Raw genomic sequence first — 25946 nt, 5'->3', positions numbered from 1 at the left:
CTTTCAAGGAGGAGTGAAGAAACATGACAGACTTCATGAGAAGCAGCAGGGAAGCTGTCGTTTTAAAAAATTAGAACTTAGCCATTCTAAAAGTGCAAGCCATTGAGAAGTTACAAAATTGAGAAGTTTTGATCAGTTTAGCCTCTTCTTTTTGAAGGGTTCATATTGGCTGAAGACAAACATTTGCATGCATTTAGACTAAGGGGTGCCCGCTATATGGTTCTCGTGATTTCAGTGTGAGATATGTATTCCTCATAAATGTTAAATACCTTGTGAGCCTGTAACATCAGATCTATTACACTGACTTTCCACAAGCCTGAAAAGGCCACCTATGGTAAAGGCTGACTGTTCAGTTCATGTTATCGTTGATAAGACTCTGACAGCACACACACAAAAAAATCAAAAAATCATAGCTTCTGTGGAACACAACAAAATAGGACTAAAGGATTTAATGGGCAACTTCTCATTCTGTGGAATTTATGAAAGTGGTTAAAAGAAAGGAAAGAGAGAGCATCATGGAAACATTGCAAAAGTTAAGAAGCACCTTAAAAGAGAGAGAAAATTTTTAATCTAACTTAGAACATTTTTTACTAAACACCATATTAAATTTTCCTTTTAAAAACACACTTTCAATTTTTCAAATAATCTTTTTTTAGCAAAAAGTAAAAAAGAATAGATTCAGATGTAGGAAAATGCTATTAAAAGTGAAAATAAGATGATACCCTGCAATAGAAAATTTTTTGGCCTCCTCAGTGATCATCTAATTGAATTTAACCTCAGCCTGCCTGTGTGGCTATTAGATTTTATGATTCCATGTTCAAATTTTATTTGTTTGCTAGAACATCTGAATTTCAAACACCATTTGAAAAATGTTCAAATTCCATGAGAATTGGAAATTGTTTTTGTCAAAATAGATCTACTTAGGGATGCCGGGGTATGTCCAGTTGGTTAAGTGTCTGCCTTCAGCTCAGGTCATGGTCCTAGAGTCCTAGAATTGAGTCTCACATCAGGATTCATTGCTCAATGGGGAGCCTGTTTCTCCCCTGGCTGCTGCTCCCTGCTTGTGCTCATTCTCTTTCTCTCTATGACAAGTAAATAAATAAAATATTTTAAAAAATAGATATACCCAATTCTAGTTATTCCTTAAGTTCAGTTCACATATTTTATCTATCTTTCTATCCATCTCTGTATCTATCCACCTACCTATCTGTCCATCCTTCCATCTATCCCATAACCATTTACTAAGTGCCTATGTATGTGTCAAGGATTGCTCTACTTTCAGAAGATAAAACAATAAACCAGCAATATCCCTATTTTTCTGAAGCATATGCTGGAAGGAGATGCAAAACTAATAACATAACTTTGGTTATCAATCAGCATTATGAAGAAAAAGCAAGAATGATGTTGTATAATGCAGTAGAGTTCCTTCCGATATAGTGGTTCAAAAAGTCCTGATGCATCTCCCTTTACTCTTCTGCTGCTTCGACTATCTTTAGTCTTGATCAGAATTTTCACATTTTCTCATTTATAGGTCTTTATCTTTTGCTTCCTTTACAATCTCCCAATCAAGCAATTTCCTGCGTGGTGTTCTATACACATTGATCAATGGTCCTTGAGTTGGAATTCTGTTTTAGATGATAATCATAACAAATACCTTATATCAGATACCATGTCTTAATGAAATTACTTTTCTCATCATCTTGGAAGACTTCCACTCACAAAACTAGCACAGAGGCAACCATGGATAAAAAAGAACTGAAACCACTCTGGGATTTAAAGATTTTTTTTTTAAGATTTTATTTATTCATTTGACAGAGACACACAGCAAAAGAGGAAATACAAGCAGGGGGAGTGGAAGAGGGAGAAGCAGGCTTCCCACTAAGCAGGGAGCCCCATGTGGGGCTCAATCCCAGGACCCTGGGATCATGATCTGAACCAAAGGCAGACACTTATTGACTGAGCCACCCAGGTATCCCTTAAGGATTTTTGATCACCAATATTAGTATCATATTATTAAATAATTGAGAACACATAAATATTTGAAGTTTAGATGTTATTTTTAATTTAAATATTAATTTGAGTAAATTTAATATAAATTTGAATGTTACTCAATAAATGCATTTACCTTGAGAACTCAGTTATCTTCATAAAATGTCAGTATAAATAAGTGACTCTGAGAGGGATGCAATCTTTAGACTAAAAATAAACAGATGTGGGTTCTAGTGTGGTTCCATTACTACATGAATGGAATTTTGGACTAACTAATAGTAGCTAAAATGTGTTAGCAATTAAACCCTTCCTTCACATAAAAACTTAGCAGCAGCCAACTGCATAAAACAGAAATGCTCTGAAGTCAAAAATTATAAATGGGATCTTCTCACCTTGGTTTATGTAGTTTCGTCTTGTTTTGGATATTTCAGAAGCTTCAAAGAACCATACCTTAGCCTTACCCTCTTCCTGTGGTCCTACTGTAGTATTGTAAAATCATAAAGTGTAAAGTTAGACCTAAAAAGTAGACACCCATCATAACATAGGATGCCTAGCTTTGCTAAACACATACAGGATCTTACCAACCAGAAACCTTGATTCCCCTAGGAATCCATCTGTATTGACACGAAACTCTAGGTTATGCTTCCAGTTCCCTCACTACTCATCATAGAATGCTGGAGTCAATACCCATCACCTATGTTTCATCCTTTAAGGAACCCAGAAGTAACTCTATATGATTTTGGCAGTATTGTTCTCAACTCTCTAAGCTAATACTGAAGGAGTATATCTCTCTTTCAGGAAAATTGCAAAGTCTTTGAAAGTCTTTCATTGCTACAAACAAGAGGGTCTATTTATGAAACTTTAGAAGAGCTACCTCCTCCTGAGATGGAATTGCTATAGGAAACAAAAGGAAATTTAAATATGTACCTAATTTATAATCCAAAATAAATGCTCTAGAAGAATAGAGTAAGGCATTGTGGGAAAGTACCAGTCTAAAACAGAAGAGCTACAATAAAAAAGAAAATGTTTACTGAATTAAATATGGCCAGTGGGCAGAAACTATGAAAGACCAAATTGATGGAGATGAAGTGAAATCTTGAAACCAGGTGAACTCAGTGAGATAAATCTACATAACTGCTAAAAATACAAATCTAAATGTGACTATAATTTGTTTTATTTTAAAGAGGTAATAATTTATATAATCTTAAATGGTTAGGAATAAAACCCCAAAACACATCTAAAAAGTTTGGGGAAAAATGATAAGCAGAGAGATTCAAATTCTGTATCTTTCATAAAAGTAGGGCTAAAATATCGATCTTTTATTGACTCTAATTGTTATTGACTCGAATTTTATTGACTGTAATTGACTCTAATTGTTTATTGACTCTACCTTCAGTAAAACTAGTAATGGCATTAAAAATCATAAGGGAAGAGAGAAATAGCTTTCCTAAGTTTTTAAATTTGCTTGAAGCCAATGGAAGATTTTTAATTGTATAAGGGTATTATATTGACTATCCTAAATAATTTTTTGAAGAACAGATCTTATAAATCAAATATTTTGAATATAATATGGATGATCAGAATAGGCAAACACAAAACAAAATAACCTACTGGGTCAGACTGCATGCTTATTGTGTGCATAGACTTCACATATCTCTGTGTTTCAATTACATTACTGCCAACTGGATAATCAAAAAATAGTTGCTGAATTGAGATCACCTGATACAGAGATAATGAAACTGGACATGTAGCATCTCCTGATTATCTTCAGAGACTACAGCATATGAAAATATTCTATAGGAAAACTTGGCAACAGAGACATGACTACACAGTATAATCAGGGTAGGTGATCTTATATGATAATACATACATTCTGGCATCTTATCTGAGAGCTGAAAATTAAGAATGGTTGTTAATATAGAGGCAAATTACCACATTAAGGATAAAGAAATAAGACTGATACCTTTCAAATATTAAATTAAATATATGGAAAAAATAATGCATGCTTGGAACCAAGCAATCAAGTGCCTTATTTATGAGAAGTGAGGCAAGAAGAGGGAAAAGTAACATGGTTGATTGAAAGAAAAACAGAGTCATCATTAAAATTGGTCTTTACTCCTCCATACATTTGTTTTGTGATGAAGATGCGTAAAAAGTTATTTTAAACATTTGCCTTCAATTTACTAATGCTCAGATATGCCATCTTCTCCTCTTTAGATTGTAATTTCCTTCCATCCAATTTATTCTTAAGAATCAGCAAAATCAATGTAAATATTATAGCTTCACATCACTATAATGGGAATAATAAAGCTCTATTTATTTAGCTGAAGAGAGTTTAACGTTATCATGATTGGGTCCAATGAGTAACAAAGGAATCCAAGCAAGGTCTCTTCTCTAGTGAAGCCAATAAATCATATCATTGGAAGAAAGTGTGAAATTGGATTCACTATAAATCACTCTAGCAAAGAATCATGCAAAGCCGCTATAATGTTTTTGATCATTATTTTTCTTAATGGAATCTAGAAAAATGATCAGAAATCTTTTGATTTCTAAATCAGATGATATTCTAAACAGAATGTCAGTGCTAAGGGGAAAATAGTCTATTAATCAAATAGACTTAGGTATTGAATTCATTAAATAGTAGCTACATTTAAGTAATGGAGACTTTTTTAAAGATTTTATTTATTTATTTGAGAGAGAGAGAGAGCACATGTGCATGTACTCTTGTGAGTATGGGAAGGGGCAGAGTCAGAGAACCTCAAGCAGACTCCAAAATGAGTATGGAGCCTGTATGGGGCTCAACCTCAGGACCCTGAGATCATGACCTAAGCAGAAACCAAGAGTTGGACTCTTAACAGACTGAGCACTCCAGCAGTGGGGAGATATTCTTTAAAGAATATAACTATGGTTATATGCACCCTAGCCTAGAACAATTTTTTTAATGGAGTTGCAAACAGAGATTCAGAAGGTAGATCAAATGTGGAACTGTAATTCTCTAAAGATTGGTTATTAGTGTTTTAGATTGTGCTTAATTGTGTGTGTGATACAGCACATGTAAAATGTTTTTCAAAGCAAGCTTCCATGGGAGGCCTACGTGCTTTCATGTTTCTTCCTAAACTATGTGATGAAAAGACCACTTCAAGTAACGATGCTTATCTACTGTAGACATCATTCCAATGCCAAAGTTCTTGTGAGCAAATCAATAAATTTGTATAGGAAGGGAAGAAATTCATATTCGTATTGAACCCACTGGGCTTTTTTTAAATTCTGTTTTTTTCATAGAAAGGTCTGAAAAATAACTTTGCAGTTTAAGTGAGACAAACTCCTGACTTTAAAGAGGAACAGACTGGGTAATAAAGGATTTGAAGAACAAAGGTAAAAGGAAATGCAGATAAAATTAAACTTCTTTATAACCTGGAGCTCATTGACAAAAACTTGAGGCAGGCAGAATATGACATTCCACCAGGAACTCCCAACTGTTTTAATGTTAATGCCTTGCTAGAGGGAAAAAAACAACCTTAGCTTGACAATAGCTTAGCAACCCCCATCCTATAAGTCTTTTTTTTTTTTTTTAAGATTTTATTTATTTATTTGACACACAGAGAGCACAAGTAGGCAGAGAGGCAGGCAGAGAGAGAGGCAGAAGCAGGCTCCCTACTGATCAGAGAGTCCTGTTGCGGGGCTTGATCCCAGGACCCTAGGATCATGACCTGAGCCAAAGGCAAAGGCTTAACCCACTAAGCCACCCAGGCACCTCCCACCCCCATCCTATAAGTCTTATTTAGCATATGAAAATCCTTTTGGAAACTTCCTTTGTCTTTACTTCCCCCACCTCCAAAGTATAGAATCAATTGCACTTCACAAAAGGAAGTGTGGTTCCTTTCACAAAACAGTTCTTTCTGCCCATTGGTCCTCTTCTGGAGTTTTCATAACAGCATCCTTTTGCACCTAATAATGTCTCAAGAATTCTTTCTTGACCATTCACTCGGGAACCTCACTTCAAATCACATCAATAGAGACCAAGTAAGAGTTCCGGGGGAGTTGGCTATCAAATCAGTAAGGACATAGAGGAAAAAAAGGAATTTATTATGTATGACCAGTGGTGAAGAAATCTCCAAAGTACCTAAAAAGTAAAATATCCTTTTCATTTTTATTTTTTTTTTTTTAGCAACTGCTAGTCAAAGGGAAAGCTTTAAAAAAGACAACCTGCCTTCAGAAATAAAGTTTTATTCACAATAATCATTTCATAATAAATGAAATGTCATAGGAAATAGACCCTTTGTTTTCTTAAAAATAGACTTGCTAGTTATTCATTAACTAGCAGGAAATTCAATATTCCCTACTTCACATTTTCAAATGTTAAAAAAAATATTAAAGCCAAACAAGCAAGGAAATCTTACTTTGGAGGAGAAAAAAAAGTCCTTCAAATTTAATCTTGAGCTGCTCAGTTAATTCTTTTACTATGCTGAGCACCTTATAATGTGGGTATTAAAATAACAATAGAGATCTGCAATTGTCCATCATGAGGCTTCTTAATTGTAACTACATATGAGTTTCAATTTCTTTTAAATTTGAACAAGCAACATCCTTTTCCCCATGTCCTGTTGAGTTAGTGCCTAGTCCAGTGTAGTGCTGAGAAGGCATTTTTGGAATGTGAGATAAATATCCTCTTTTTTTTAAAGTACTTTTGCAGAAAGTAATTTGCATTGTTTCCTTCCAAAAGACATGATAAGTCTGCATAATTAGTTGGTAATTTGTATCTTTAAATGCAGTCAAGATGATCTTATAAATTCCTTTATGGAATTTCATATAATCTAAAAATGCAAATCAACATTCATTACTATAGCTTAGAAATTTAAATATCAAAACATTTAAGATGAAATTATTGCCAAATCAGGACATTGACATAAGAAATGAGCATAGCAGTTCTAAATGTGTATGGTGAACAATGTGTTCTTTTATATTTCCACCCAAGAATTCTCTCAAGAATCTGACCTAAGAACACTAACCATAAGTTAAAGATGGTAAGTTTGTTACTATTGGGAGAATTTGAGACTTGATCTTAATAATCTTGCCCAATGAACAGTGGAAGAGAAAGAAGATATAAAGGTAAGATGGAGAGATTTCAGGAAAATGGCTGAAAGTATGTTAAGGATACATGATACAGGAAAATGCTGAGTATTCAGAACCAAGTCAAGAAAGAATTCTTGAGTTGTGTTTGGTACAAAAGGTGGTTTTACTAAAGCAAGGGGACAGGACCGTGGGCAGAAAGAGTGGCACTTGGGTTGTGATGGGCATGTGACTGTATACTTTCAAGTTGGGAGGGGGTTAATGCCATCATAAGTCCCTAAGGAATTTTGGAAACAAGGTTTCCAGGACCCTGTGGGAGCTAGCTATTGTTAAGAAAAGGTCGCTTTTTACCGTATAGTAAAAGCTCAGTTCTGTGACACTTCAGATGTGTGTCAGTGGGCCATATGCTAGGAGGATGATTGCTAACATGTACCTGATGGGTAGAGATAAAGGAAGTTTCCAAAGGAATTTTTATATGTTAAAGAAGACTTACTGGATCTTGGAGGTCAGCATAATGTTAAGCTAAGATTGCCTTTTGCCCTTAGCAAAGTGTCAACATTGAGGCACCTGAGATCCTAGAGGAATGTCACTCTTCTTTCCAGTGCTTGTCAATGGGCTGTACGTAGTAAGGACATTTAATTTTTTCTTTTCTTTTTGTCTCTCACATCAGTAGGTTTAAGATAAATCCATAATACAGTTTAAAGAGAAAAGGGATATAAATACCTTACCCCAGCCTATCAAGATGAAGCCCCACAGGTATTTGGTGTCCGAAAAGAATGCCACAAAGATTAGACTATGCAGGTAGAGACCTTCCACCAAGATCCAATAGTAATTTGTAGCCAAGAAGTAAATGAACATAACAACAGCAATCTTGCACCCAATCTGTTACAAGTAAACCAGAATTGCATCATATTAGAACTCAATTATACTACATAAAACATCAGACCATGAAAAAGTAGTTCTGTATTTCTTTTTTATGATCTGTTTCCTGTATGTAGGCAAGCCAAGACTGTTGAATGAGACCAGAACAAAGTTATTTTAAGACAGCATCTCTAAAACTATCAACTCAATTCTATTTTTAAAATAAGTTTTCCTTTAGAAGTTACCAAAAAATCACTTTTCCTTGATTTTTTCCTGTTTATGAAAATAATACTTGATCGTCAAAGAAAATTAGGAAAGTACAGAAAAGCATAAAGAAGAAATACTAACCATTATTCTACCATAACTATTTTATTCTCATCTTTTTTCTGCCCCAAAAGTCCATGGCTAAAATAATAAGCATTTACTACATCTTATGAACCCATGCATTGGCTAGGTGACTCTGTTGATCTAGGCCAGCCTCTGCTAATCTTGAGCACTCACTCCCAGAGCTCTACCCCTCACTGCCACACTATCACTCCCACTTCTATTCTATTGGATAAAACAAGTCACAAAAACCAGCCCAGAATCAGAATCAGCAGGGACTACAAAGTTACAGGGCAAAAGCCAAAGCCACAGAAAGGGCATTAATTCAAACCATCAAAACATATAATCTATTACACTTAATTCCCAGATATGTGTGTCAGTGATTTAATTAACTGAATTATTCAGTGATTCTATTTACTAAGTTACACCAGGACATTTCAGAGCAGAATCAAGTACCCCGGAATCTTATATTAGAACAAGCGTGAATCTACAATAAAGTAAATGTCATGGGCTTTTAAACAACACACTTCTAGTTTTGCAAGTGGGCTTTTTACTTCTGAACAAGGCAAGCCATGACAGCTAGTTATGAGCCATACATCAAATGCACTCCGGTCATGTGATTTTTGAAGTTTCCATTTCAGAATGTTCTTACAGAAAGAGCTCAAGACTTTTAATAGTCTAGGATGATGAGTAATTAAGTGTAAAGCTTAAGGACAGAATTGAGGTAGTAAATATCATTATATAAATTAGTCATCTAGCTTGGTTAATTCAGAGATTGCGTAAGCCAAAACAAGTTAATATTTAGTGGACTGTAAAATTTCACTTGTCTATAATGTTACAGGAATCAATCATGAGAGAAAGTGGTGAAAACACTTACATATTGTGACTTGTCCACAGAAGGCATTTCTATGGAACTTTGTAGGTCATCCTGCATCAACAGGGACTGCAGCTCCTTGACTCCTATGTGAGCATGGACCACTTTATCCTTGACAAAGATGCTTACAGCTCTCAGCATGAAAGACACAAACAAGTGCATGTGGATATAGTTCCTTGTGCAATGTAATCGTCTATGGAAAGAAAATATTCAGTACTTAGATTTGGGTGAAATTAGACATAGGGAAAGAAAATACATACAAGTCCATACTCAATACAAAACAAGTCCATACTCTCCTCCAAAAAAGAAGAAAATATGGTAAACCTGAACAAAGACAGAAACCCATTACTATCTACTTCCAGTTGAAACAACTGGGATCAAGAACTAAAATGTAACTTTTTGAGAAATAATTTCAAATTTAACCTGATCTACTACGATGTTTATCTTGATTTTGCAGAGTTAACTATTATGCTATATTATACTAAAGCATTATACTAAAATATATATTACAGTAATAAATGACTAACGGAGAATCATTTTGAAAAGGGATAAACATTATTAAAAACGGAGCTTTCAGGGATGCCTGGGTAAGTCAGTCAGTTAAGTGTCTACCTACTGCTCAGGTCATGATCCCAGGGTCCTAGATGGAGTCCCACATTGGACTCCCTGCCCAGTGGGGAGTCTGCCCTCTCCCCCTGCTTATGCACTCTCAATCTCTCTCTCTCCCTCACTCTCTCTCAAATAAATAAATAAAATCTTTTTTAAAAAATGGAGCTTTCACATTTTCAACACATACGCTACAAGAAAAACTAAAATATTTTGATAACATTACACAACTTTATGTCCTAGTAATGTTAAAGAGTAAACAAGCTTACTTTAACACAAAAGCTTTAACAAAAAGTTTTGCGTTTATAAAAGAATCTTAGACACAAGTTAAGTCATAACATACACAGAAGAAGATATAGCATTACTAATTTCCTGTACAAAAATTTAACTCCAGAAGAGATCTTTTCTTCAGTTTAATGGGAAAATACACTAAGAAAAGGTTGCAGAATCTAGCCCAGCTCTACCATTGCTTGACTGCAAAACAATACAACTTTCCTGTACAAAGATCACTCTATTACTACTCTTCCAGAAAGGACAAAGTGCACAAGTATAAGAAAGTAAGAAAAAAATTTTAATCCAATAATACATCTTTACATTTCATAATATAGTAGGGATAAGCCAACTGAGAATGAGCTAAATTTAGACATTTCAGAAATATCTTGTTTGTATGTTAGGGACACGCATGCATGTCCATTGTACTCAGACAGTCCTCCTCATTGGTCAATTCCTTCTGGGAAGTGTGTTCACAAATGAGCAGGATTTGACCAGATAGGTTATCAGGTATCTGTGGAAATTATTGACCACGAATAGTGCCATCACAGTATACAAGTGGGTATTGACTTTTAGAAGACTCAACACTCTCTACTATTCTAATAAAAAAGCATTTTGTTGTGTAAAACAGAAGAGTATCTGAAATTTTTGTGTAATGTTATGCTGTACAGTTTAGTAATTACATAAAAGTATTATATAGAAAGAATTTGTTAAATAGAGTGATAAATTACTATGTAAATTGAAGAATTACTACGTAGTGATTTGTATCCTCCTGAAATTTTATGTAAAAATTTTTTTCTCATAAATATTCATCTATTATTCTGAACAACCAGAGCTACATTTAGTATAATGGAATGAACTCTGGATCGGAATCAGAAGATGAGGTTCTGTTTCCAGCTGTACTACCTATGACCTTGTGACCTTGGACACTGAACTTTAGGTTCTTAGGTCTGTAAAATGAGATAATATTGCCAAGCCAATTTCATGAAACTGTTTTGAGGAACCCCACCATAATCCACAAATCTGTGTTTCCCTTCTACTTTAAAAACTTCATTAGCTCCCTATTCTCTACCCTTACAAGATAAAATTCAAAGCCTTTGACAAAGACCTGCAAAACACAGTGCTGCAAAATCTAGTTTCTTCCTAGTCATCCCTCTATGGCCACTCCACCCTATGCTCCAAATGTTGCATTCTCATGGGATTCTTCAATGTTCCCAGAGTCTACCCTGCTCCTTTCTGCCTCTGAGTTTTGCACATTCTGTTCCCATCATCTGGAATATACTAAATTCCTTCTCATCATTGAAATATCAGTTCACATGTCAATGTGTTCTAGGAAGTCTCCCTCTCTTACCTAGTCAGTTTTAGCCTCTTTGGTCATCTAGCCTCATTCTTTTTCCCCATGCATAGTTTAACCCTGAAGTCTTAAAATGTTCTTGCCTTAATTACTATAGCTCAAGACCTTCCATTTCTATCCAATCCTCAATCCACTGCCCTTGGTCAGGCCACCATCTTCCTGTCCCGAGTTATTCTAACAGCCTCTTCCAAATGGGCTTCCTCTCATGCTTCCCACCAACTTACACTCCACCTCACAAGTGACCTTTCATGTCATGCTTCTGCTTAAACTCCTTCAGTGGTTCTTCATCACTCTTAGGGTAAAGTTCAGATTTCTTCATATAACCCACAGTCTCACTGCCCATCTCTCATATGCACCAAAACTCTGAATTCTCAAATATTCCATGCTTTGATCTAAACTTGGGTTTGGAATTCTGTCCCCTGGTATTCTCTTTGAGATATATCTTATTTATAGTCATGCATCTTTTGAAATTTCACTTCATCCCCTTACTCTGCCTTCCCAATTACCATACACCACCTGAATCATACCATTTCTCACACTATATACTAATTGTTTTCTTAGTTATGTGTATCACAAACCAGGTGCAAGCATCATGAGTATACATTTCCCATACATGTTATGTACTGCTTTATCTCCATATTGGTGCTCAAAATTTTGTCCTGATTTATACCAAATTGAATTGGGCAAAAGTTTCAGTGGATAAAAAATAAACCATAACAGAAGCAATAAATATGACTTCTTTATGTATAATATCAGATCATTTGGGGGATTATTTAAAATGAATTTCTGTCCAATGGCACCAAACTCATTTGGGAAAAATGAAGTCTTTGCAATATGAATGAAAATTTTTGCAGCTCATTCTGCTCTACCCAGTAACACTTTGCAGACAAACAGACTGTAGTGCAGATCTATAGGCTTAATGGTTTCATAGTGCTTTGATGTTTTTAAAGATTTTTCTTTTAGCTTTTAAACACCAACAATAAAAACCCTGAATTTCCTCATGAAAAATAAATTTTCAAAGCCAAATAATATTATAACACTAGGCTGAATTCAAAAACTTGTGCTGGGAAAAGTATCTGGGCCAAAAATTGTGAGACCTCACATCTTCTATGCATAGGACACAGAACCTGTCCCTTCATGGAGAAAGGGATTAGGAATCACTCACCTGAAGTAGCCAATGATGACAATAGCCACAGCCAAGGAACTGAAGGAGACAGAATATCCAATTGTGTACATGACATAGAGGCGTTCAAAGAATTCTTGCTGAAGGGGAACATATTTAATTAGAAAAATAACTTTAAACAAGTAGATGTGAATAAACTTAAAAATCATGCTTCTTCCCGTTTAGACAGGCAGTGTGTTAGCACATTTATATAACATAGATTGTTAATCTAGCCTTTCTTTCATTTCCTATGTTCAAGTGAGAGATTTTTTTGTTTTTTGTTTGTTTGTTTTTCTAATATTTTATTTATTTATTTGAGAGAATGAGAGAGAGAGGGCATGAGCAGAGGAAGGGCACGGGAAGTAGCAGGCTCCCCACCGAGCAGGGAGCCCCCAACACAGGGCTCCACTCCAGGACCCTGAGATCATAACCTTGAGTTGAAGGCAGAGGCTTAACCAAATGAGTCAACTAGGCACCGCTCAAATGAGAGTTAAAGATGTAATAATAATAACATGTGGCATTTCTTGCTTTAGTGAGGTCAAATCAAATGTTGCAATATTTACTTAGTGAATTTTTGTGCTGTCCATTTTAGTTATTTGGAATTATATACCTAAAATGATAGCTGAAGTGAACAAAACATGTGTTATAGGGCTATTCTAAGAGGAAACTAGTAAAAAAAACTTTCATTTTTGGAATATTATTTCTAGTTTTCCTTAAGCTTTTTACTGAGCTGTAATTTACATGAAATAAAATGTACAGATGTTAAGTTAGCACTTTGATGGGCTTTGATAAGCCACGTCTGCAGCCAAAAAACTATCCACCATTCACTTCCAGGTAACTACTGTTCCAATTTCTGTCAACACAAATTGGCATCAACCGTTCATGTACTCTGTGTACTTTTTGACTATTCTTAGCCTTCTTAGAATTAGATAACATATACTTAGTATATACTCTTTCTGTCAATATACTGCGCAATAGTTCTGTATCTCAAATGTAACGCCAGTTACAAAAGTTTACATATGTGATAAAATGACAGAACTATAACACACAAATGGCACCATGTCAGATTTCTCCCTCCGATATTTTAGTATAATTATGTTAGGATGTAACCATTGGAGAATACCAGGTGAAGGATAAATGGGACTTTTTTTTACTATCTTTTCCAGTTCTTGTGAATTTATAATTATTTTTAAAAATTACAAAGGAATGGACCATTGATTCATGCAACAATATTGGTGAATGTCAAAAATAGATAACGTCTTAAAATTGTACTGCCTTAATTACTATACCTCAAGATGTCCCATTTTTATCCAGTCCTCAAGCTATTGCCCTTGGCCAGGCCACCATCTTCCTGTCCTGAGTTACTCTAACAGCCTCTTCCAAATGGGCTTCCTATCATGCTTCCCACCAACTCACACTCCACCTCACCAGTGACCTTTCATGTCACTCTTCTGCTTAAAATCCTTCAATGGCTCCTCATCACTTTTAGGGTAAAGTTCAGATTTCTTCATATAACCCACAAGTCTCAAAACATTCTCCCTTCACCATTGTACACTTGAAGGCCTTGAAGACCTGCCTTGTGCTGTCCTTTAAAGTCACCCATGGACCCCTCTTCCCCAGCTTCCCTGACACCTAGCAACCATTAATCTGTTTTCTACCTCTGTAATTTTGTCATTTCATAAATGTTATAGAAATGGAATCCTCCAGTATGTAATCTTTTGAGATTGGCTTTTTTCACTCACAATAATGACCTCAAAATCCATTCAAGCTGTTGTATAGGTCAAGTTTGTTCCTTTATAATGCTGAATATTATTGCATTGTATGTATGTAACCTAGGTATATCAGTATATATAAAATGTTTCAAACTTTGTAGACAGCATATATTTGGGTCATATTTTTTAATAGATTCTTTCAATCTCTGTTTATTGGCATAATTAGATCATTTTTAAATATAATATTGCTATGTTAAGGCTAAGTCCATCACCTTATATTTTTATTTTCTGTTATTCTATTTTTCATTTCTCTGTTTTATTTTTCCTGCCACCCTGTGGGTTACTTGAACATTTTGCAGAATTCTATTCTGATGTTCCTTTTCAAACACTTTTAGTGGTTGTTCTAGGTATTACATTGTACAGCTTAATGTGGAGACTTTGATTACTGAATGCTTACCTTTCTTCTTTCCTAATTAAGCTATAATTAAGCCTATAATTGAGCTATAATATAATTAAACAAATAATAAGCTATAAATCTTCTAAAGTCTGCTTTTGTAGTTTCTCCCACTTTTTTGATATATTCAGCTTTCATAAGTATTCAGTTCAAACTTTTGCCATGAGTCACACACATATTTTCCAACAATTTGTAAATTGTCCACGTATTTTTATTTTTTTTAAAGATTTTATTTATTTATTTGACAGATAGAGATCACAAGTAGGCAGACAGGCAGGCAGAGAGAGAGAAGGAAGCAGGCTCCCTGCGGAGCTGAGAGCCCGATGCGGGGCTTGATCCCAGGACCCTGGGATCATGACCTGAGCCGAAGGCAGAGGCTTTAACCCACCGAGCCACCCAGGTGCCCCAATCTTGAGATTTATTGACACTTCTTTATAGTCCAGCATATGTCCAATCTTAAAGAAATTTTGATGTGAATTCAAAGAATGTGAATTTTGTTGTGTTTGGTGATTGTATTCTATAAATGGCATTTTCATCAAATTGTGTGAAAGATATCCTATGGGCGTTTTTGTCTAATTGTTTTACCAATTACTGAGAGAATGGTATTTTCATAAATTGCAACATGGTGGGACCTGATCATGTCTCTTTGCTTTGACAATTTTTGCTTTATGCAATATGAAGTCCCTAAAAGCGTGCATATTTAGGATCATTACTTCTTGCTGGTAAATGGATTCTTTAACCATTCTGACATGGCCTTCCACCTCAGTAATACTCTGTCTTGAAGTCCACTTAGCAATACCAACCTTTTGGATGCTGAGGGCATGCACTGCATTAACTCATCCACCCTTTTAATTTCGACACATCTGTTACCTTCACATTTATCTGTATTTTTATAGAGTACATTTCTTACAGACATTATATACCTAAGTCATACATTTATTACCCATTCTACCTTAAGTGATTGGTAAGTTCATTTACACTGAGCACAATCATTGCTATGGTCAGGCTTAAAAATAACACATTGGTACTGGCATTCTAGATGCCCTATCCTTATTCCTCTGTACCTACTTCCTTACCTTCTATTTGGGAGGTGGTGTCAATCAAGTATTTCTTAATATTTCGCTTGTGTTATTTTTTAGCAATTACGCACCCTGAACTTATCAGAGCCTCCATTTAAGTAATATTGAACTATTTCACAAATGACCTAAAACGTATAAAAATGTATACTCAGTTTTGCTCCCTAGCCTTTGCCCTTTTAGATTTTGTCTACATAGTGCTTGCTTTGGCAGCACATACAAAATAAATTTTGCCTATGTAATTTATAAACCTTTGTGAGACTATTATGATTGCTTTAAGCAGTCAGTAGACTTTTAAATGAATTATATAGATATAAAGAAAGATATAAGTACAGTAATAAATAAGGATAAGAATATAGTTTTGTTTACTGTTGTAGTCTGTCACTTTTATCCATATATCTATGTACATATACCCATTCTGGTCCTCTTCATTCCTTCCTACCAATCTCTGTTCTCGTCTGGCATATTTCTCTTTGACTTAGAGAACTTTCTTGAGTATTTCCTAGACTGAAGGTATGATGAAGATGAATCCTCTCATATATTTTCTGTCTGAAAAGTCTCATTATTTTACCTTTATCTTTTTGCATATTATCACCTTAAGGATGTCATCCCATTATATTCCAGCCTCCTTTAGGTATCTTTTTTATTACCGTTCCCAATGTGCCCTTATACTCTGCCTTTAAGTTTTCTTTTTACTGTGATTTATATCAGTTTAACTATGATGTATCTCAGTATGATTTTATTTTATCCTGCCTTGCATTTGCTAAATTTCTGAAATATATGGGTTAATTTATTTCACCCATTTAGAAAATTCTTGGCCATTGTCTCCTCAAATATTTATTTTGTCCAATTCTCTCTAGTTACCTCTAATTTCACATTGTTAGACAATTATATGTTGTCTCACAAGTTTCAGATGCTTCCAGTTTTAATTTATTTTTTTCTCCTGATGCTTCTGTAGGAAAATTTCTATTGACTTTTCTTAAAAGGCATTACTCTTTTATCATGCTGTATCCAGTATGCTGTTGAGAAAATCAAGTGAATTCTTCATTTTTGGATTGAATATTTCAATTTTTAGAATTTCCATTTTGGTTTTGTTTTGGGTTTTTTTGAAGTTTCTATTTCTTTGATTTTTCCCATCCATTTTACATACCTTCTCACCAAATCATCTAAAATATTTAAAATAGTTATTATTAAGTATTTATCTGAAAATTCTAACATCTGGATCATCTGGTTTTCTCTGCTCTTATTTTTACTCCAGATTTTGGGGCCCTGCCTTGTAATTTTGTATCACACTCTGGGCCCTGTAAGTAAAAGAATGATAGATACTGAAGTATTTGATGTCTACTGCCTGAAAAGGCAGGCCTCTTCCTCTATCCCGCTTCTTGAGTAGGGAAGCTGGATTACTCTGTTGTTAACTAAGTTGAGCTTTGTTGTAGTTTTTGTTTTATGTTTTTTGTGATCCTTCTATCCTGGTTTATTTAGGTTTTGAGCCCAGAATCAAGACTCCTTCAGCGGACCTCGAGATCTTAGCGCTAGCAGCCTCTAGCGGCCATTTTATGGATTTTAGTTCACCTGACATTTTCCAAGCCATAGAACTTTTGATGCTCTTTGAACCATCGTCAGATTTTTGAGTTGCTAGGGATTTTACTTTGCTCTCCTGACCTTCCCTGGTGTGCAGTCTGTAGCAGTGATGCTCCATGTATCTTTTGTCCCATGCCTTTGGCTAACTGCTGCATTTCACTCTGAGTACTTCGCAACTCTCCCAGAATTTCTCTTACCCTACCTGTGCTGTCCCCAGCCTTTGGCACATGGCCTCCACTCCCATGGGTAAAAACTGGCTGGTGGGTGATAGCGCACTGTGAATGGGCTCACTTCTTGAGATTCTAAGCCTATATGCCAATGCTTATCTATTAAAAGTTGATTTAAGGGGCACTTAGGTGGCAGTTGGTTAAGTGGCAGACTGTTGGTTTCAGCTGAAGTCATGATCCCAGGTCTTGGGGTCAAGACCTATGTCCAGGTCCAAGTCCTTCACCGAGTCTGGCTCAGCAGTCTGTTTCAGGATTCTTTCTCTCCTTCTGCACCTGCCCCAAGCTCACTTGTTTTCTCTCTCTCTCCCTCTAAGATAAATAAATCTTTAAAAAAAAAAAAAAACTGTTGTTTTAAGAGCCTGGCTCTTTTCTTTCCATCTCTTTCTATGACCTGGTTGTTCCTCTTCTGCTACAGACCCAGGGATAGATAGCAGTCATGGGTCTCTTCTCTTTTTTTTTTTTTTTTTTTTTTTTTTTTTTTTTTTTTTTTTAAAGATTTTATTTATTAATTTGACAGAGAGAAATCACAAGTAGACAGAGAGGCAGCCAGAGAGAGAGAGAGAGGGAAGCAGGCTCTCTGCCGAGCAGAGAGCCCGATGCGGGACTCGATCCCAGGACTCTGAGATCATGACCCGAGCCGAAGGCAGCGGCTCAACCCACTGAGCCACCCAGGCGCCCCGGGTCTCTTCTCTTATAGGAAGGGCCTGCCCCCTTCTAGAAGTGGGATCATTTAGACTTCTTGGCATCCTCAGCTCACTGATGAATTATTACAAATTACTGACTTTGCATCTTACTTAATCTGTTCCTACTGTCACAACTTCCAGCATCCTAATTGAAAGCAAAAGATTTTGCCTTTTGTTCCTTTTTAAAAAAAGGTTTACTACATATTATTATCAGTCAATAAAATACAAAACATTTTATAGAAAATATTTGGGAATGTCTGGGTAGCTCAGTTAAGCGTCAGTCTGTTGGTTTCAGCTCAGGTCTTGATCTCAGGGTCATGAGTTCAAGCCCCACGTTGGGCTCCATGCTGGGTGTGGAGGACTACTTAGGAAGGAAGGAAGGAAGGAAAAAAAGAATATATTTGGATAATGTGTGAAACACAAAAGAGGGAGGAACCTCCCAAATTCCTACCAGCCAAAAAGAAACACTTCATGTATTTCTTTTTATTCTATCCCTATGCAGCATTTTCTGTTGTTTTGAGCATCTACATTCCCAATTTATATACAACTTTATTACCTTATTTTTTTTTCTGTTAACTGTATAACAAAGGAAATTTCTAGGGCCACAAACTCTTTACAAAAAACATTTATGTGAGTTTATTTAAACTTCTCTGGAAGGTTCTTCACTGGAAACTTAAATTCTTTAGAATATTCACTACAAAAATTAATAGTTCAATGAACATTCTGTCCACTCAATTCCCCACACTCCAAATTCTTATACTTGACTCTTAGAAGAAACTTTATAAGATCAAAAGATATGACTGCTTTGAAGTTATTTTAATACATATTGTTAAATTTTTTTCCAGAAGTTCATTTAACCTTTAAATGTGAGATGGATTATATGGTAATTTTTGCAGTAAGCTGTTGTTTTAAATATAATTCTCTAATGAATTTAATAAACCTAGGTCCTATCAGAAGAGTTCTTTCCCATCTTTTTACTAAAAGAAACTATCTCTTATAAAGAACTTATCCAACTCAACACCTATAGAACAAATAATCCAATCAAGAAATAGAAGACATGAATGGACATTTCTCCAAAGACCTCCAAATGGCCAAGAGACACATGAAAAGGTCCTCAGCATCACTTGACATCAGGGAAATACAAATCAAAAACACAATGAGATACCACACCAGTCAAAATGACTAAAATTAACAAGTCAGGAAATGACAGATGTTGACAAGGGTGTAGAAAAGTTAAGCCCTCCTATACTGTTGGTGGGAATGCAAGCTGGTGCAGCCATTCTGGAAAACAGTATGGAGGCTTCTCAAAAAGTTGAAAATAGAGCTAACCTATGACCTAGCAGTTGCACTACTAGGTATTTACCCAAAAGATACAAATGTAGTGATCTGAAGGGGCACGTGTACCCTAGTGTTTATAGCAGCAACGTCTACAATAGCCAAACTATGGAAGAGCCCAGATGTCCACTGACAGATGAATGGATAAAGGAGAAGTGGTACACACACACATACACACACACACACACACACACACACACACATATACACACAGAGGAATATTACTCAGCCATCAAAAAGAATGAAACCTTGACATTTGCGGTGACATAGATGGTATTAGAAGGTATTATGCTAAGCAAAATAAGTCTGTCAGAGAAAGACAATTATATGATCCCACTGATTTGTGGAATTTAAGAAACAAGGCAGAGGATCATATAGGAAGAGAGGAAAAAATGAAACAAGATGAAACCAGAGAGGGAGACAAACCATAAGAGACTCTTAATCCTAGGAAACAAACTGAGGGTTGTTGGAGGGGTGAGGGGTGGGGGGATGGTATAACTGGTTGATGAACACTGGGAAGGGTGTGTGTTATAACGAGTGCTGTGTATTATATGACTGATGAATCACAGACCTGTAACTCCTCAAACAAACAATACACTCTAAGTTATTTTGAAAAATAATAAAATATGAAAGCTAATAAATAAGTAAATAAATAAATAAAAGTAAGCGCCTCATTTTGTCAAGCCAACAATAAGGAAATTATTTTAGGAAGAAGACAATAGATGTTTTAAAAATCTTAGTCATATTTCCCTCCAATAAAGATGTTTATTCTCAATGCACACCTTTTTGTTTTTTAATTTATTGTTCCTTCTATAAAACTCTCATTCCTGGGCACCTGAGTGGCTCAGTCACTAAAGCATCCTCCTTTGGCTCAGGTCATGATCCTGGAGTCCTGGGATTGAGGCCCACACTTGGGGTGGGGGGGTTCCCTGCTCAGCAGAGAATCTGCTCCTCCGTCTGCCCCTCCCTCTGCTCCTGCTCTCTCTCTCTTTTTCAAATAAATAAATTTTAAAAATCTTTTTTTAAAAAAGGAAGTCCTGACTATTAGTGCAAAATCAAAGAAATCTTCAACTCACTGTTTCCCTTACTATTCTCCCTATTCCCAACCCCCAGCAAAAAAAAAAAAAAAAAAAAAAAATCAAGCATAAAGAAAAATGTCTAATGCTGGTACAGTTTATGTATGATAGACTGTTCTCAGGATCCCCATAAAAGCCATTTATACATCCATGAATCTTATTAACTCCTAACATCATATGCATATATCACCATGCATTTTACTCACAAGGTCTGAGTGATAGGAATTTAAGCATGACTTAAAGCAACATGTATCAGTTAAATTGACTATCTAGGGTTTCCAACGTTTTCATATGATTGTTACATTGCAAATAGCACTGATCAGGTATTTGGAGATCAGGATTCAGCTGTAGATCCTGTCATCAGTGAGCTGAGTCTCTCTAATACCTAATCTCTGGTTCTGAGTTTACTCATGTGTAAAATTAAGGTGTCATCTGGAAGACCTATGGGATGCCACTTGCTTCTCCTTAATTCTACAATCTAATCTTTCATATACTAATAATATCACCTACAGGCCAATCTTACAAAAGGACAAATACATCTTTAAAATACAAATCTTCTTCAGGAATACAGAGTGAAATGAGATGTAGCCATTCATAGGTAACAAAAAAGAAATCATAAATCATGTTGCTGACTACCTATTTTGATTTTGAAGTAAAATATAATGCAATATAGCATAATGTAATATAATGTAAATATAATGTACTATAACATAATACACACAAACACATATTTATAAGTATAGATGCATGTATCTTAGCCAGATAACTCTAACCTAAAGAAAATACCGGAATGTTTCAGGTCCTACACCATTCCTTAACCAGATAGCTAAAAAGATTCCAAACTTGCTTTTTATCTTTTAGAACATTTATGTTCTAGAATAAAGGGGTTTTTATATATAATAGTTGGCAATCAAGAAATGCATAAAAATATTCCATTTTCCCTGTGTGGTTCACAAATACAAAAATTATCATTACCTTTCCTATGCTGATATCTGGCTGCATAAAGCGAAGGCAGTCTGAGTAATTAGCCCATGTTTTATTTAAACTGTACATAAAATCCCACGTTCCATTGGGGTTACAGTGTCTAAAAGCAACTCCTGTAAAGACATGAAGGAAAACATCGAGATTGCTCAATGCTCTTGGCTTTCACTAGGGAAAAAAAAAAGTGTCTTTCTATTCCAAATTAATCATTTCAGAAAAATTCAATACCTTTATGATTGAAGTCATAAATATAAGGAGGGCATGGGACAGCCAGTATTTTCCCCACTGTTCCTCTGGGCCAGCAAATGAGTCCATCCCATTCTGGGAAACAATTTCCCTCTAATAAAAAAAATTAAAAAACAAATAAACAAAAATGCAATTGGAACCAGACAGTAAGTAAATTCAAAATACAAAATCTCAGGTCTCTACCTGCAGCAAAACATAAAACAAACTGGTAGTTATGGAAACTAGAATGGAGTAGATATGATGCAAATGTCCTAATCTCTCTCCACCTTGCCTCATTAAAGATCCATTAATAGAAACATTTGATTTGCAGAAATTAAAAATATTTTAGTGATTCCACTCTATGTGAATTATAGCAATTAATATATAAGAAACATTGGAATTCATTGTGAACAACCATAGTAAAATTCTATCACAGTTCTAGCTACATTTTTTACCCTAGATTTTTTAAAATTGCTATTAAAAAATATGATATGTGAAACAGATTGAGCTTCCCAGTAAGCTCCAAGATTTGAGTTTGCCTTTTTACCAATAATTCTTTTTTTTCTTTTCACCAGTTACTCTAGTAATTTGTTTGAGCCTAACTCTCATCTCAAACAAAATTCTCACAAGCTCTACTCTCCTTAAGAATCAAGTATAAAGATTTGGAGCGGGAGGTACTGAACGGACAAAATGCATCCAGAACCCAAGTAGTTCTCATAATCTCCATTGCCACATCCATGGTCAAAACTCATCATACCAATGATATTCACACAGAAAAATCTAGAATTTGGAAACTTCAACTTTGTCTCTTTTCAGTTCTATAACTGAACTGATATTATAATGTAACCATAACACAGAGAAACCAAACATTGTGAAGTTGAACCAGGATGAATAATATTTTGAGTTTTGCTTTCAACTACTTGAATCATTTTATAACTAGGTATTTGCATGAACATTCTGTTTTCTTTCATAGACATGAGAAAAATTTTTATTACAAAAATTTTTTCAGGGGAGCCTGTGTGGCTCAGTTGTTAAGCATCTGCCTTCAGCTCAGGTCTTGATCCCAGAGTCCTGGGATCGAGCCCTGCATTAGGCTCCCTGATTGGCAGGAAACCTGCTTCTCCCTCTCCCACTCCCCTTGCTTGTGGTTCCTGCTATCACGGTGTCTCTGTGTCAAAAATTATTTCATAAATAAAGCAATATAATCTGTACACACACACACACATGCATACCCCTCACCTAGAATTGACACTTGCTTATATTTTTATCATATTTATTTCAACTATTTTTGCTGTGGTATTTTAAAGTAAATTGCAGACAGCATAACAGATCACTCTTAAATATTTTGATACCTATCTCTCAACTTTAAGGGAATTTCAAAGTGGAAATTTCTTAAATTAGCTAATTCAAAATGCTATTCTAGTTTTTTACACATAAATTGAAGAAATTTCTTTTTTTTAAATTTTATTTATTTATTTGACAGAGAGAGAGATCACAAGTAGGCAGAGAGGCAGGCAGAGAGAGAGAGAGAGAGAGAGAGGAGGAAGCAGGCTCCCTGCCTAGCAGAGAGCCCTATGTGGGACTTGATCCCAGAACCCTGAGATCATGACCTGAGCCAAAGGCAGCGGCTTAACCCACTGAGCCACCCAGGCGCCCAAAATGAGATTACTTTTAATGCGTGTTGTATCCATGTTTCTATTGCTACCATAACAAACTACCACAAATGTAATGGCTTCAAATAACCCAAACTTATTATCACACTATTTCTTTAATTCATAAGTCCAGTGAGTTCAGCTAGGACTGAGTTCCCCATTTCCTTGAAGGTGATCAACTTCTAGAAACCACTTATATTCTTTGGTTTATGACTCCTTTCCTCCATCTTCAAAGTCAGCGAGGCAAGCTGACACTTCTTATCATGTCTCTCTTCCACTCTCCTTTTCCCCTCCTGATTCATCCACCACGCACACCACATTGGACCCATCCAGATAATCCAGGATAATCTCCCCACTTTAAGGCCCATAACTATAATCTCAGCTGCAATGTCCTTGCACCATTTAACATAGCATATACACAGGCATAACACCAAGTATTGGGGTATGGACATCTTTGGGGACCCTTATTCTGCTACCATTATAGCTCCCTTATTTTTTAGTTACCAATTACACTACGGTAGCTGAGTAATTTTGTTCTAGCTGATGTTCATGATGTCGAGTTGTTTGTTCAGTTTTGAATAGTCATGCAAACCCTGATCTGTAAAGAAAAGAATTCAGCATAAACCTGAAATTAATTTCTTACTGTCCTCCATATCACATGGAAACATATAACCTGATTTGCTTTGGGGATTGCTGAAGCAATACGAAAAAGGAAACGCCTTCCCTTACCCACACTGTTCTTATAGAAGAGAGCATTTTCTTGGAAATAGCCTCACTTTGCCCACACAATAAAAGACTGTGCTTTACATATTAAAGCAACCCAGGAACCCATTATACTGGCTCTTGCTTCTGGTGCAGGGCTTCACCAGCTTCTTTCCGCCATTACCTGTGTTTTGTTTTTCTTTCTTGTTCAAACAGAGTGCAATGAATCAACCTCTTCCACCAACTTTACCCTAGACATTCTTCTCTATCTTGCTACCATTCCATATGGCTTCACAGACATTCACTTTGTCTTTAACAAGACATGCATCCTCAATGACCTGTACTGTCCAATCTTTTACCAGAGAGCTATTGTACAATCTACCAAAATTGGACCTGGACACACATTCTTGAGTTCCAAAAACTAGCTATCCCTCTAAAATGTATGCTGCAGGGGTGCCTGGCTGACTCAGTAAGTTGGCACCCAACTCTTGATCTTGGCCCAGGTCATGACCTCAGGGTTGTGAAATCAAGCCCAGCATAGGGCTCTGCACTGAGCACAGCGCCAGCCTGGGAATCTCTCTCTCCCTCTTCCTCTGTCCCTCCCCACTACTTGCATTCTCTCTCTCTCTCTCTCTCTCTAAAACAGATGCATAGATAAATAAAATGTATACTGCAATATCCTGATACTTTCTGGCAAGAGTTAGTTAACATGATGGAATAAGGTCTTCGTACAAGTTTAAAACCCAATGACCATTTATTTTATAACTATGTAGTTTTAAACTACTATGGAGATAAATCTGCTGATATTTTCCTCATGCTCTAAAGGGGACAATTTTTCTAGTTCCCTACAAGATACCCCACACACATACACATACACTCCCCAAAATTCAGAAAACCAACATTCCTCAAAAATAATGTTTCTGTAGATTGTGTTCATCTCTCTGGTGGCTCTTTGACAAAAAGTATAATAAATATCCACAAACGGGGCGCCTGGGTGGCTCAGTGGGTTAAGCCTCTGCCTTTGGCTCAGGTCATGATCTCAGGGTCCTGGAATCGAGGCCCGCATCGGGCTCTCTGCTCAGCGGGGAGCCTGCTTTCTCCTCTATGCCTGCCTCTGCCTCTCTGCATACTTGTGATCTCTCTCTCTCTCTCTGTTTCAAATAAATAAAAATAAAATCTTAAAAAAAAAAAATCCACAAACGTTGAAAGGATTGAGGAAGCCATGGCCTCACACAGCTAATACAGAGATCTTCATTAACATCTACTCTTTGATCATCATTTCACATCCTATGTGAGCAAATACTTTCACCAGTTACCCAGAAACTAATTAATTGCCTGGTGATTCACCAATCTCTCTTTATAAATTAACACCATTAATTATATTCCCTGTCATCTTTTGTGTATGCCAGAACAAACTACTTATTAGTGATGCTTGTCAAACCATGATCTTTACACAGAACAGTCTAAAATTTGGAAACTCCAACTTTGTCTCTTTTCCTTCTATTGTTACCCATACTACAGTGTAGCCATACATTTGTGAAGTCAAAGTAGGATCAACAATATTTTGGGTTTTGTTTTTAACTACTTGAATCATTTGATAGCTAGGTATTTGCATTTATACTTCCTCCACTTCCACAGACATGATGAAAAATGGTATTTTCTTTTTACTACAATTTTTTTCATAAATAAAAGAATATTTTATATATACAGCACCTGGAATTGACACTTGATA

General features: G+C 35.8%; 1 protein-coding gene across 1 annotated transcript in view; it reads right to left on the bottom strand.

The window, feature by feature from the left end:
* The window catches only part of PTH2R (parathyroid hormone 2 receptor), an 88286-nt gene that overhangs the window by 31418 nt on the left and 30922 nt on the right, over positions 1-25946 (bottom strand). The window contains exons 3-7 of the mRNA XM_004764282.2: positions 21864-21974; positions 21630-21751; positions 12514-12611; positions 9122-9311; positions 7788-7941 (exon numbers count right to left, since the gene is read on the bottom strand). Of these exons, the coding sequence (XP_004764339.2) occupies positions 7788-7941; positions 9122-9311; positions 12514-12611; positions 21630-21751; positions 21864-21974 (675 nt within the window). The remainder of the gene's footprint in view (positions 1-7787; positions 7942-9121; positions 9312-12513; positions 12612-21629; positions 21752-21863; positions 21975-25946) is intronic.

Source organism: Mustela putorius, unplaced genomic scaffold (genome assembly GCF_011764305.1).
Source record: "Mustela putorius furo isolate JIRA1106 unplaced genomic scaffold, ASM1176430v1.1 tig00000275_pilon_pilon_pilon, whole genome shotgun sequence".
NCBI classification, from domain to species: Eukaryota; Metazoa; Chordata; class Mammalia; order Carnivora; family Mustelidae; genus Mustela; species Mustela putorius.
This window is presented reverse-complemented; position numbering and strand designations above follow the sequence as displayed.